Source organism: Sinocyclocheilus rhinocerous, unplaced genomic scaffold, assembly GCF_001515625.1.
Source record: "Sinocyclocheilus rhinocerous isolate Xijiao unplaced genomic scaffold, SAMN03320098_v1.1 scaffold1002, whole genome shotgun sequence".
Classification (NCBI taxonomy): domain Eukaryota; kingdom Metazoa; phylum Chordata; class Actinopteri; order Cypriniformes; family Cyprinidae; genus Sinocyclocheilus; species Sinocyclocheilus rhinocerous.
Genome location: NW_015623463.1, coordinates 372,238 through 387,993, shown reverse-complemented (window position 1 = coordinate 387,993; position 15,756 = coordinate 372,238). Strand labels below are relative to the sequence as shown.

Here is a 15,756-nt window from a genome sequence, read left to right as displayed (position 1 = left end):
AACAAAAAAATATAAATATTACATGGAAATTTTAAACTTAAAATCTTTAACAAAAATTAGAAATGGTGCCTTGGCAACTATGTAAAATCAACATATTTAAGTTGTAATAGTAACATTTCTTTAAAAAAGCTGAAATAAAAATGAAGCTAAAATAATTAAAATATTAAAAAATAAAATTGAATTCTAAATAATTAAAATAAAAAAATAATAAAAGCACAAAAAATACTAAAACTTAAATTAAAATAAAATGAAAGAAATACACACACACACACACACACACACATATATATATATAAGCCAATTAAAAATGTAATGAATACTATAATAGTATAAAAATAATACTGAAAAGCAATCAGTTTCCTGATTTAACAACCTAACTGAATTTAATGGATAGGAATTTCCCATTAGATCTGAATCAAATTCAGAATTCTAATTCAGATTTGGATTCCGATTCAGAATTCTGATTCTCATAGACCACATACACGCTGCAAATGTCATGTCTCTTTGCTCCTGGATTCTGTACACACAGGAAAAAAAATCATATAGGAGATTTATTTCCCCATTTAAATGTGGTTACCCCCTTAAACCTTGCAGTGCAAAAGTTACTTTTCAGAATCAAGAACTGATTCTAATTCGGATTCAAAATCCAATTCAGATTAGCACTCCAATTTCTGAATTATAATACACAATATTTCAGTGTTAACCCAGACCAGTCTCACAGATAAAAAAGTACAAAGACTCCATTAAAGTTTCTTTCTAGTCTCTCCCAGACTCACCTCTCTGACATGCCTGTCTTGGCACTACCCGTCCGCATCAGTACCGGGTGGACATCGTCACGGTGATGCCCGCTGCCCACTGACATGTCGATGGACTCGCTGCTGGTGTGCATGCTGCTGACGGAGGGGTAGCCGAGAGCCGAAGAGCTGCTGATGGTGGTGCCCCAGGTCCCAGTGCACGTTGAGTACACCGAACCAGGGCTCGAAGCTTGTTCGCTGCCCCCTATGCTGGCGCCGCGACCCCCGTACAAGGGACTGCTGCCGCCGCTGCCTGCTATTGTGGAGGGGGAGTCCAAGGGCCCACCGGAGGACTGGGTGTGCCCAAGGGTAGCGTGGGGGTTGGAGATGACGACTGAGTTTTTCATGCTCTCTGCAGAGGTAACCGGGGCCTGTTTAGCAGCCTTACCACCAAAAAGTCTGAGAGATGAAGAAAGAGAAACAGAGAATAAAACCAAACACTTAGTAAATCAGATAATAAGAGCAAAACAGAGAATGAGAAATCATGTATCGGTATAAGAGTAAACATAATATCCAGATTCTTTAATTTCTGAAAGAGACATGGAAGTAAATTGGAAAGGCATTTTAGTTTACACTAAGACTAACTAGTCTACTACATATACACTAGGGGTGCAACGGTTCTCGGTAAAAAATCGAACCGTACCGTCTCCACACACGGTTCGGCATACACTAGGACCGCGGTTCAACTTAAATCTGACAATGCATCACACATTGCTATCTGTGTTTAAACTAAATTAATTTAAGCCTTGCCAGTTTAAATATTAAAGAGCCAGAAGATGTGAACTTGCGCGCGCAGTGAGAAGATCTGTGTGGTCGCTCATCCGAAACGCGTGAACCCGCGTCTCAGAACGCGCGCAAATATTAAGCTCTCTGTGAAGTATTGTGTTTGAATGGACAAATTCACACAAAAATTATGTCAAAATGCCCGTCTTGGTGAGTATCCTAGCAGACATAGTCGGCTGAACGTACAGTATCAGTGCACTGGATCAGTGCGTTCTCTTAAAGTGACAGCACTTTCTTAACGTTAATCAAACAGCCACAACACGGAAATCTCTCACTGCTCTTGATTGAATAACTTCTGTAACTTTAATAAAACTAATCCAGATTTAATTTTTAATTTATACAGTCAAATATGCAATGTTATTTTACATTTGATTTATTCAATTTCTGTACCTAAAAACTATGTTAGGCCTACCTAAAAAAACTGAAAAGCACTGTTTATTTTAGTTGTATCTTTTTTCACTGTTTATTTATTTGTGCTGTTACTTGTAGTTAGATTATTTGTTTATGTTAGAGTTCGGCTAATGCATGTTTCTGTTGATGGATACAAATTCTGGCTTCCCAATACATTACAACAAGAGCGATGAGAGAGAGAAAAAAACAATACGTGGACAAACCAGTCATTCTTTAATCAATGCGAGTGCTTTATGCTGGAATAACTGTCATTTATGCCTTCATCACGTGTTGATAGCGCAGGTGAGACCACATTGTTATCTGTGTTTAAACTAAACTCATTTAAGCCTTGCCAGTTTAAATATTAAAGAGCCAGAAGATGTGAACTTGCGCGCGCAGTGAGAAGATCTGTGTGGTCGCTCATCCGAAGCGCGTGAACCCGCATCTCAGAACGCGCGCAAATATTAAGCTCTCTGTGAAGTATTGTGTTTGAATGGACAAATTCACACAAAAATTATGTCAAAATGCCCGTCTTGGTGAGTATCCTAGCAGACATAGTCGTAAAGAATCAGTGCGTTCTCTTAAAGTGACAGCACTTTCTTAATGTTAATCAAACAGCCACAACACGGAAATCTCTCACTGCTCTTGATTGAATAACTTTTGTAACTTTAATAAGGATTAATCTTTAATTTATACAGTCAAATATGCAATGTTATTTTACATTTGATTTATTCAATTTCTGTACCTAAAAACTATGTTAGGCCTACCTAAAAAAACTGAAAAGCACTGTTTATTTTAGTTGTATCTTTTTTCACTGTTTATTTATTTGTGCTGTTACTTGTAGTTAGATTATTTGTTTATATTTTCTTTATTTTTATTTGACAGTATAGTTTTTTCCCTAAACATAGCACATACCGAACCGTACCGAAGCCGTGACTCTAAAACCGTGATACAAACCGAACCGTGAGTAAGTTGAACCGTTGCACCCCTAATATACACTACTGTTCAAAAATGTGGAGTTGGTAAGATTTTATAAGTCTCTTATGCTCACCAATTTGATCAAAAATACAGTAAAACAGTATTTTTTTCGGTGTTTGGAATAAAGCTGAAACAAAATGAAATATAAATATTATATGAAAAATCTGAACTTAAAATCTTTAACAAAAATTTGAAATGTTGCTTTGGCATCTATGCAAAATCATCATTTAAGTTGTAGTACTAAAATTTCTATAAAAAAATCTATAAAAATAAAGCTAAAATAAATAAATAGCATTGCAAAATATTTGTACAGTTTAAAATAAGCATTTTCAATTTTATTATAGTTTGAAATGTAATTTATTTCTGTGATAAGAAGGTAGAATTTTTAGCAGCCATTACTCGAGTCCTCAAATAATTGTAATATGCTTTGTAATTTGTAATTGAAAAGCATTTCTTCTTATTATCAATAGCCAGGTTTCCATCCAAGGATTTTTTGCGAAAAAATATTTAGCGCTTCAAAATTTTTACCGATATAGCTAATGGAAATGCCATTTATCGATAAAATGTCTCATGTGTCGACACAATCTTTTTCCGTTTAACTTTAGCGCATAAAATCTATATCGATAGTTCAAATGTCGCAAAAATTTGTTTGGAAACACTTTTTGTCGAGAAAAGGGGCTTTAATGCAAATAAATGTGGTGTCACATGACAGAATTAGCCTATACGCAGCGTCTGTGTTCGTGGTGTTGCTCACGTTAAAGCACCGTTTCCCTGTAGTTCAAAAGCGCATTAAATCATATTCATATTATTAAATTGACGAGTTACCGCTTAAACATACATATCTTAATTTGATGTTCCTTTAGTACGTTGCAAGTTAAAATGTATTCATTTTGTTCTGAAGATCTTGTTTTACGTGGATATTGGAACGATGAGTACAGCATTTTAAATTAGGTCTAATTCGCTTTGGCTTGTTAGTAGCTTCTTACATTTTTATTCTTGTTTTGTTCTGTTCTACCGTTAAATTTAAAGGATTTGTTGTGGAGTGAGGGGAAGTAAAATAGCATGGTTTTTCAATAGGCCTATGTTTGGCTGACTGTATTTTATTATGACTATGAACAGGCTGCGTTGTCGAGCTAGTAATGCTTAACTGCGCGCGTGATGCGCCGACACAATCACTTGATTTTTTTTCCCCTTTATAAAAGTGGAAACAACTTACAATACTCCTCCTTTTGTGGTCATATAAGAGTAAGACATTATTTGAAACTATTTTAAATATTTCTTTTATTTACATTCACAACAAAAACAAAATATTGTGGTTTTGTAAAAATAAAGGAAACAAACAGGATGCCGCTTTCTCAAGAACGCATCACAAAAATGAAACGAAATTCTGCATATAGGCTGCTACTTGTTGCACTTTTTTTTTTCTCTTTCATTTTGTTAATTATTAATTATTTAGAAATGATTTTGCATATAAGCCTATTTATTTATTTTATAGCTTTATGATGTTTTTCTCCTTCGCAGAAGAGTTGAAGGTGCGTGATGTGAACAAGTGAATCCTCACGTTCTGTTGTTTATGCTGCTTTTTGCGTGTATAAAATTAATCACCGGAAAACAAATTTAGGTATTTTTAATGGGTCACAGCCACGTTGTAATTTAACAATCTTGTCGGTTAACGGTTAATAATGGCTTAACGACCGTCGGTTGTTGGTTAGGAGAAATAAAATAACCGAAATGAACATTCCATTTAAGTAAAAATATGTTTCTCGTATAGGCCTATTTATTCGTTATATATATATATAGCCTAGCTTTATTATGTTTATCTCCGCTCTCAGAAGCGCTGCAGGTGCGTGTTGTGAACAAGTGAATCCTCACGTTCTGTTGTTTATGCTGCTTTTTGCGTGTATAAAATAAATCACCGGAAAACAAATTTAGGTATATTTAATGGGTCACAGCCACGTTGTAATTTAACAATCTTGTCGGTTAACGGTTAATAATGGCTTAACGACCATCGGTTGTCGGTTAGGAGAAATAAAATAACCGAAATGAACATTCCTATTTCCAATACAGTCTAATAAAAGTTAGAAAAACTTAAAGTCTGAAAAAAAAATAATACAACTGCACCTGTTTATGAATATTGCTTGGTGCTCAAGTATCTAAATAGTCTATAGGCCTAACTAAGTACAAAAAAAAAAAAAAGTCATGACACTTGTTAAACGAGCACTGGGGGACAGGTAGCCATCATCTTGAGGGGGCAATAAACCATCCACAGCCCCTTTTAATGATGCTCTCCCACCGACCAGAAGGGCGGATGATTTGGGAATCTTGCCCAGGGTGGCAGAGCCACTGGTAATGGTGGCACCGCTCGCTGTCACCAGAGTGATGCTGGAGGTGGTTACCACAGTGGCCGGGCCGTGGGCACCGTTAGGCTTCTTGAAACCGAATGTGCTTGTGGGGACTCGGCCTGCGGGCGTTTTCTTGGCTTCGTCTCCGCTGCTTCGACCGGCGTCGGAGGAGGAATGCTGGACGATGTTGGAACTGGGAGACATGCGGCCTTTTTCGGAGACCTTGGTGTCATCTGTTTTACCTATCGGACAAAAGAATGTTACAGCTGGGCGAGTTGATAATGCATAAAACTTGCAGATAAAGTCAACGCTGTGTAGGAGGTCAATGTGACTTGGGGGGAAAATCGAAAATGCAATGTTTCTGATAAAAATTGTGATTTAAAATGCAAATAATAATAAAAAAAGCTCCAGGTTTGCTGTGTTTGTTTGCAGGGTTGCTCAATCTGGCCTTTTTTTTAATTGTATACCAATATGACTATATAATAATATTATTATGAATAATAATAATAATAACAATAATAATAATAATAATAATAATTTAATTATTATTATTACTACTACTAAATAAAAATATTAAACAAAATAAGAATTATAACTTGTAATATTTCACTGCATTATGTATTTAGTTTAAGCAGTTATTTAAGAAAAAAAATTAGATTATGTATTATCAGTACAACTGATAAAAATTGTGATTACGATTTAAAAAGAAAAAGAAAACTAAAATGAAAAATAAAATATCTAGCTGTGGTTGCTTAATAATAATATTAAAAATAAATAAACAATAATAAACAAATGCAAAAATGTACTATTGTAAATAAGTATTTAAATAAATATTTAAGAAAATAATCTGTAAAATTAAAAAGCTAATATTTACAGTACTTTTTCCATTTTCAAACACTTAACCATCAAGCTTTTATTTTGAGTTGACAATGAGTTGAAAACAGTTGGTTTATAAGTGATTTCCATTACAAGTTTGGGAAGATGGTTGGTACATGCAGTGCTCCCAACTGCATATTATAAGTGACTCAAACTCGAACAGATGAGGGGATAGAGTTCATGTGGAGCAGCATTTACTGTGAACCGAGCTGCTCTAAAGGTGATACACGGGGCAACTTTTTGAGCAATGTTGCCATCAACGGGCAACCAGGTGAGACACAGAGCCCAAAATTGATTTAAAGTATCCAGATAGAAATTTGTTGCCCATTCTCAGTGGAAAAGTGCCCAAGCAACATTGCTCAAAAAAGTTGCACCTTGAGACGCTGAAAACTCTGGACCATGAGCTGCTTGTGTGTAATAGAACACAGTGCCATGATTCACTCTGAAACACGCAGCACGTAACTTGATTCAATCTCATTCGATTAATCGTACAGCCGTAAATCAAATTTTGATTTGAATTTCAAGCCTAAAGACAAACATCACTGACCAGCTGCAGGGAAAATATTTTTAAAACACTTTTGGAAAGAGAACACCTACCCGTCCCTTGTGTCTTTATCATGCCGGTTCCTGTGGTTGCAGTTGTACTCTTCGTCCGCGGCGCGGTCACGCCCACCTGCGCGCTCATGCCCCTCCTCCAGGAGCCCGTCTGAGTGATGGGTGCGGTTTTCCGTCCAGAGCTGCACTTATCTGACTCCTCCGAAACATCTGAAGGGTTCCGCCGCCACTTCAGACCTGCTTCCATTTTGATGCCACAATCCAAACCCCCGTCTGACTTCATCTTGACCTCATCACTGGACCAAGCAGTGTTGCGTTCGGTTGCTGAATGCTTCTCTGCATCGGTCTGAGGCTACGCAAAACAATATAAACTTTCAAATCAACATTATGAATTTATCAATATTAAAAAGTATAAATATTGCTTAATTTATAAGAATTAGGCACCAAATTTTAGAACAGATTTATTATATGAATATTAGCAAGTATTCAGATATTTTCCACAGTGATGTGATATAGAAACACGACAGATGGATAAATGGATAAACCGTTAATGGTATTTATTGGTATTAAGGTGACAAACTTTTTAAGGGAATTAGGCTCCAAATTTTAGAATTGAGCTGTTAGTTATCAATATATTTACTTATAATTACCTGTTTAATTCTATTTTAAAAGTAACACATCTACCATAAAACAACAAACAGCACATGGCAGTAGATTTGGTGGTTTTAGAGTTTGTAGGGTTTTTTCCACCCACACTTACCAAACTTACCATATCAATATAATTAGAAATCACAGTCCAGAGGAATGTAGAAGTGAAGCTTGAGTCAACCTATTTGTTTTAGACCGCATATTTGTTCCAATGTTTTATTGTGATGTGGCATGTCAATTGCTTGAGCTTAAATATTGACATAAGTTTCTATGCAATCAACAGCACCTATTTAGCACTTTATGAGGGTCTTAAGCAGGGGAATGTGAGAGTTGGGTTCAAGTAAACAGAAAGAGAAGGGGGTTTCACGAGAAGGAAGGAAGAGGTTGGACAGACAGAGCACAGAAGAACACAACCTCTTTGTGTTTGAGATGTAGCACAAGTGATGCAGAGAAATCATTTTAATATGCTGATTTGGTGCTCAAGAAGCATTTATTATTATTATCATCAGTGTTGAAAACAGATGTGCTGTAAGTACTTTGCAAGCACATGCCAAGTTATTCTACTAACCCAAACCCCAACCTAACATCTACTAATGCTCTAATGAGAGTTAACTGACATGTAGTTGCAAAGTTACTTATAGTTAGTAGAATGTCTAAAGTGGAGTATTGGAATAAAGTGCAAACAGAAATTCACACAAGTTTAGTATGTTTGGATGCTTATGAGCTCCAAATTTCAGGTTTTACACCACTGGTCTCAAACTCAATTCCTGGAGGGCCGCAGCTCTGCACGGTTTTGCTCCAACCCTAATCAAACGCACCTGATCCAGGTAATCAAGGTCTTCAGGATTACTAGAAACTTCCAAGCAGGTGTGAGTTGGAGTTGGTTGGAGCTAAACTCTGCAGAGCTGTGGCCCTCCAGGAATTGAGTTTGAGACCTCTGTTTTACACAAAGGTGCATGCACAGATATGTGATATTGGATCAAAGCATTCATAAATGAATGCATAACAGTGTGTGTGCAAATGTGCGCGGGTCATACCTGTCCGTTCAAAGCCTTACGGGACGCGGCGGGGGTGTTGGCATAAGAGCTTACAGAGGAGCTGGTGTTGATGTCATCAGTATCAATAGCATCACTGACCCCACTGCTTACTGAACTACTGTCATCCCAACTGAAAGAGAGACAGAGACAAGAATTTTTAAAAACGTTACTAGACATTACAGTATCTGAGCCTCTGTTTCCAAAGATACAGTATGAATGTTATGGAATGTGTTATTAAGTTCTGATCATCAGTAGAAACATTATACAGAAACACATCCTTGGACTGAAAAAAGAGCATTAGCAGTGATTTTTGAACCACATCACAGGTCTATGAAGCCCACGCATGATAAGCTTAAGTATAACGTTTTTATATACTATATATTTATAATTTAAATAATTTATAATATATAGATTATAGAATTATAGTATATAGAATTAATATTTATTTTACATACTATATATTTATTGTATAAGTGAAAATTGAAAATATTATATGTAAAATATTTTTAAAATAAGATAATATTTACACATTTATAGAACAATTATTCAAAATTTTAAAAATCTGTCTTTTCTATTAAGTAGTAGTGTACTGTTAGATATATAAACATAGAACTCTATCAAAATAAAAATAACTGTAATTAGCCTCATAATTTATTTAACTAGTATTTAATATGAAATTATTTCAATGTAAACATATTATTATTATTATTATCAAAAATATTTTAAACCATTAAAATTTCCCATAGACCTCCTATTATCTGGAATATATAAGTAACAGAGTATTGGTGGATATATAAACAAAAGTAAAATAAGTAACAAAATAAAACAAAATAAAATAAAATTGTAATTTATTCCTTCATTTCCAACTAGTGTTTAGAATTAAACAGAAATAATAATGTTACATTTGGCAAATTATTTTTTATTATTTTTTTAACATATATTTTCAGTCTGCTTTCCCTGTTTTTTTCTCCATTAATCTAGCACGCTTTTCCAGTTTTATATCATGTGATGTGATATATTTTTCAGTCATTGCACCTAAAAACAATATCTGACAGAACAGGAGACTGTGAATGAATGAATGAATGAATGAATGAATGAATGAAATCAGGATAAGGAAAATTAGAAATTTATATTCTGTGCTTGCTCAAAATTTGGAGCTAAATCTCTACTGGAACATGCATTAAGATGTTGATTATGCTGCTTTTAACCGCCTCTCCAATCCCCCCGCTTACAATCTGGTATCAATGCAATAAACCTTAGCACAGGGAAGGAGGGAGTCGAGGTTAAACCAGGCGAGACACATTTACACAAACACACACTCTTTCTCTCTTTCACACACACACACGCACATGCAGGAACCACCCTACTGGGTCTAGGATGCTAATTAGAGATCAGCGTTTTGAGTGTAGCTTGAATGAGGGCTTCTCTTTGGCTCGCTACCCTGCCATTACTGTCTCCAGCGGCCCAGCAGGCTAACCAGCCGGCCTGCTTTAAACAGCACCTCCGCAACAGCCCACCGCAGCCTGCGTTTCTCCCGGAGAACCAAATCCTCCACTAAAACCTGCAGGGGTGACGTCAGTTACTTCAGCACGCACACAGATCTATGACTGTTTTCTATCATCTAAGTAGACATAATGGTTATTCAAGAAACTGTATAACTAAGAATTAGAGCATCATTAAAAGTTTCACACACTGTATCCCCCGTGCATTGCATGTTTGTTTATTAAATAATTTAGCCAATTTGATAATGCTCTCAGCTACCAATAAGTTAGGTTAAATGGCAGGCTTTTAAGAAGACTGTTACGTTCCCAAACATTTTGGGGCATTCCAGACCTTTCCATGCTCAGCTCTGTGGTAGAAGAATGACAAAGCTCCTTCTGACCACAAAACAATGAGAGGTCAACAGGCTTTTTATTCTTTCGTCTGTGGTTATCGTTTTCCCCCCTTTTCACATGCACTATTTCATCAACTTGCTTCATCAGACTTCGGTTTAGAGTTGATCTGATTCATTTGAACAAATCAGTTCAAATGGACAGTCTGTTTGAACTGATTCACTTACTCATTTGAATCTTCAGTCCAAAAAGCTTTCCAGAAATCCCTGTGGATCATTTAATGCCTGCTTGTTTGGAGATAAATAAATATTTGCTATGTATTTGAGGCGTACCACATGATTTGTGCACCAGCAAACCACATAAGAGCTACATGTGAGTTATTTAAGCCCTTATTTACCAAAATCTTCCTCTCAAATCTCATTTATGTTCTCCTACACACAAACACGGCACCTCAAGAAGTGTTGTGCCAGGTTTGTCATCAATGGCATTAAACATAATTGGTCTTCATGTCTCATCATTGACATTACACTTGGTACGACATGTCAAAGCTACAGAAGACTTGGAATATAGCATTTGAACTATGTTTTGGGTGCTTTTATATCATTTTTCATTCAATTTCACTGTATGGAAAAGAATGACCACAAGATCAGAAGACCATAGAGGAGAAAACAAGCTGGAAATGACAAGATGAGTGCGAGGACAAACTGTAAAAATGAATGTATTTGTGTGAATAAATGAATGTAAAAAATAGAAAACAGAACTATTACTTCAAGATACTTAATATATAATTACCAAAAAGATATAATTAATATATTTTTTTAAACCCCAAAAGAAGTTATGAGATTTCATTTTAAGGTCCAGTTCAAAAATTATTCATTTTTAGAACAATTCATTTTTTAATGAATCTCTTGCTCTAGCTAACACTACTTCAAGTCTAGCACCTACATAAACACACATGTATTGAATTTAGCACCTAGAGTGGACGTACAGCCCCATCCCCCCACCACACACACACAGACAGAGTCTCTCATCTGCCCGACTTTCCTTAGCAACAGAGCTTTCATCATGGCCTGAAAGAATCGAGCACACAAAATAATGATCTTTAAAATAGCATCATATGACCCCTTTAAAAAAAAATTCCAAGGAAGTTTTTTTTATGATTTTGAATGCAAAGGTGCAGTTATTTGATCAGAAATACAGTAAAAAACTGTATCAATATTGAAAAAATATCTAAAAATATGTATTTTACTTTATTTAAATATTATTTTATAATTTTCTATTATAATATATTTTTAAATTTAATTTTACCATTACTTCATTCTTCAGTGTCACATGATCCTTCAGAAATCCTAATAATATGCCGATTTAGTGCTCAATAAATTATTATCATTGTTGAAAACTATGACTATAAAACTATTATATTATTGTTGAAGACAGTTGCTTAATATTTTATGTAGAAAACGTGATTAATTTTTTTTTCAGAATTCTTTCATAAATAGAAAGTTCAAAAGAAAAACATTTATTTGAAATATAAATATTTTGTAACAAAGTAAAAGTCTTCACTTTCACTTTTGATCAATTTAATGCATCCTTGCTGAGCCCAAACGTCTGTGTACTGGTACAATCTTTTAAAAACAGTAAAAATCAAGGAAGTCCAGCACAAATGGAAACAAATTGTAACCTACTCTAACATTTCATTTTTACAAACTATACATTGTTTATGTACACTAGCAAATAACTGAATATATTCCTTATGATGCTAAAAACCTACAAAGTGTATCTAAAAACAATTCTTACAAAACAAAATATGTTAATAATAATAATGATAAAAAAAGTTATAAGTTCATACTTCCATTTTTATATGATTCTAAAATGGGAAAAAACTCTTTTTTTGTCTAAACTGTTTTTTTTTTTTTTTGTCTTTTGTCTAAACTTCCAACTGGTGTAACTGTTTTTAGACTCTTTTCTCAGCGCATCACCAATATATGAGAGGCCCATAAATACTGAAAACAGTCCAGGACACCCACATACAGATGAGAGAGATGGGAGGCCCGTATACCCAGGTGTGTTACGACTGCACAGGTGTGCTGTAGACAGATCAGACAGACGGTTGGAGGGAAGAGGATCCTACAACATCACACAAGACGATCACACTCACACAGTTCCCTATCAGTGATCCACTGCACCTGCTCAGGAAAATGTAAGCTACCTTTGCCTCTTTATATCAACTCTCTCTGTCCTTCACTCCAGCCTGAGAAGTGTGCACTACAGTTGAGAGCTGGCTGAGGGTCTTTGGCTGGTCACTGCTGTTTGAATGCCTGTCCGGAGTCATTTGAAGTGCTCTGACCTTAAACCTCTTACACTCAAACACACGGTGGAGAAACACGGCTGTGTCGTTCCCAGGGCCTCTCTCATGCTATCTCTCTACACGCCTGCCAGAAGAAGTGTTATTTAAAGCAGGACACCCCAGGGACTTTTGAAATGTTCTCCTCTCATTAGGACACTAGAAAACAAGGTAATGATTCATGGTTAATTATATGAGCTGTAAATAATATCATCTCATCGTAAAGAGTATCATGTGGTCTCTTCCAAGAATCCAACAAACAAAAGAGAGAAATTACTCATCTGATTAACTGATGGTAATATTTCATATCATATTCCATATGATGCCATATAACTGGAAAACAGATTTTTACTCACACTGGGGTACCAACCTAAATACGCCAGTATTATTTATATACTAATATAGTATTTTTTATATATAGCTATTATATATAGCTTTTATTTTTGGTTTTCATTTTCATTTTAGTTTTAGTAATTGTAACTTTTTTTCTTTTTCATTTTATTAGCTTCTTTTTTTTTTCTTTTTTTTTTTAAAGACAAATTCTCTATACCTTTAATTGTTTTTTTATTTCAGTTTTAGTTTTAGTACTTAAACTTATAGCACTTAAACATTTCTGATTTTCATGTTCTAATTTTTATTTTATATTTTATCACCAAAAATGTTCACTCTTGTATGACTTTCGATATCAAAAGATGGTATTTTGAAGAATGTTTGAACTGTTTTTGTCTATACAATTAAAGCCAGTTGGGTCCAAAACAATACTGGATCCCATTGACTTTCATGGACATACATACATACATAAACAAACAAACAAACATTTATGTAATGCTTGGAACAACAATAGGGTGAGTAAATGATGACAGACTTTGATTTTTGGATGAACTATCACACAGATTTAGACAGATTTGTGAACAATATTTGAGAGAAATAGGCCTTTTGTGTACATAGAAAAAGTCTTAGATCTTTGAGTTCAGCTCATGATAAATGGGGGCAAAAAACAAAAGTGTTGCGTTTATAATTTTGTTCAGTGTAATATCAAAAACAGCCTAACTTTAAGGGTGTGAGAGAGTATGTAAAAAGGTAATGAAAAACTACATTACTAAATGTTTGGTGCAATCAATCGTGATTAGCATTACAAGAGGGAAAAAAAATTACGTGCTACAAATGTGTAGAAAATGCCGCCTCTACATACTCTAACTCAAGGCAAAATGGGCCCTGATTGCTTTAACATCCAAATCATTTGTGCCATATCAAAGCTGCCTTTCCAATATTATAGATTGGGAAAAACAAGAACTTCTGATATTGCATTCATAAAGAAGCTCTCATGATTAAACTGTCTGCTCTGGATTGAGCAACGGAAGCAAACACACTAATGTGGTGTGTGGTAAAAGGGTGTTGGAACGAAGGAAGGATGATCGGGTTGCAGAACAAAAGGGGAAGATAACAGATCGATCTGGTCTAAAGAGAGAAACAAAGAGAGAGAAAGTAATGGATAAGTTTCAGGGCAGCAGAGACAGTGGTAGATGTTTAGAGGCTGGAGGTTAACCACAACATCCTCAGCGCAGTGGAGGGGACTTGTTCTCAGAAAAGGAGGAGGGGAACCGTCCAAAATAGAGGGAGGCTTTTTATGGTGCATGAAACACCCATATCATATTATTTCATCACTGTGCTGTTCATTTCCTCTGATGTGCGGAGTCTGAGGGGGACAGGGAGAAAACAAGGGGACGGGACTATAAAGATAGAGAGGAATTCCCCCATGTGCTCGTCCTGTGGTCAAGTCCTAACAAGACACACTTTAGTGAGGGGGTAAATATGATTTAATCTAGACCTTAAAATCTATCCAGATATGAAATATGGGCAGCATTAAAACACACAATCTTCCAATATTTTCCACAGTCTAAACCTTACTTTTCCCTCCAGCTGAAGGACTAAATGTGGTGATGTAATATCTGAATGAGTGGCATCTCATCTGGCTCACGCACACATCGGTCCCTCTGCCAGCTAAATGACTCAAACACATATAAATACACATGCTAATTAAATATGATCGTTTAAGAGGGGCAGTCGCAGCCACTCTGTAGGGTTACACCCACAACCTACAACTTAGATCTGCAACAGAGAAGGTTGTGGTGACAAGCCATCATTTCAGCTGTTTTCTTTCTTTTGAAAGCTAGTGGAGTGTGCAAGCTCAACCCAATAGAAGACCTATTTTTTCTTTTCTGTAATGGAGCATGCCATCATCAACCAGAGCCACCTCCATACAGGATTTCCCCCACTGAACTTAACATAGACCTACAGCAGCCTATAAACCCAATGCAGCTATATTCAGACAAAACAGAAGCTGATATTATTAGCATACCTTAAATGCAGGAGTGAATCCACATTTTGTGTATGTATAGAATGCAAGATTTGATGATGATCAGGGTGAAGAGCAAGAGGTTTTAGGTACCTGTCGGCGTCTCCCTGGCCGGTGGAGGCGTTACGCTGCAGACTTTCCCGTACCATTGTCATTCCATCCGGCAAACGGTTCAATCGCCGCGTATACAGACTCAATCCCCCATCCGTCATGTACCTAAGAAAACACACACACACACACACACACACACACAAACAGAGATCCTACATTACTCATTCAATTACAAGAGTTCAACAAAAACTGGATATAAAGAATACATTATAGCCATTGACTAATAAAAACCACAGTGCAGTTAGGTCTCATATACTTTGCAATTAAAAATAATTAAATAAACTGATAAATAATACTACAGTCATTAATCCAAAAGAAATCACTAAACAAAATATAATATAATATAATGACAACAAGTCCATTTAAAGAAATAAAATGATTTTGTGATCACAATTTTTTTTTTAATTCTTAAAGCAATTAATGTCAGAGAACTCTACACTATCTAGATCAGGGATGGGCAACTTTGATAGTGACGAGGGCCAGCATTTTTTCTCCTTTATACCAAGGGGCCAGATTACTAATCCACATCCACACACCTTTTACACCGTTTTACTCAATTTCCTTTTTATTAAAGGAAATGAAAGTATAACTAATGTCATTTGTTTTTAAAGATTTTATTAAGTATAAAACTTGTGCAGTTATGCTAATTCAGAAGGAAAACTTTGTTGTCAGTGGACAGAAATATTACCCCGACAAGCCAATGTAAACAT

At 35.6% G+C, this 15,756-nt stretch overlaps 1 protein-coding gene across 1 annotated transcript in view; it reads right to left on the bottom strand.

Annotated features, from left to right (window-relative positions):
* Positions 1-15,756, bottom strand: part of LOC107746189 (neuron navigator 2-like) — a 220,775-nt gene that overhangs the window by 24,996 nt on the left and 180,023 nt on the right. The window contains 6 exon segments of the mRNA XM_016560341.1: positions 777-1,193; positions 2,564-2,568; positions 5,165-5,529; positions 6,761-7,070; positions 8,404-8,533; positions 15,029-15,151. Of these exon segments, the coding sequence (XP_016415827.1) occupies positions 777-1,193; positions 2,564-2,568; positions 5,165-5,529; positions 6,761-7,070; positions 8,404-8,533; positions 15,029-15,151 (1,350 nt within the window).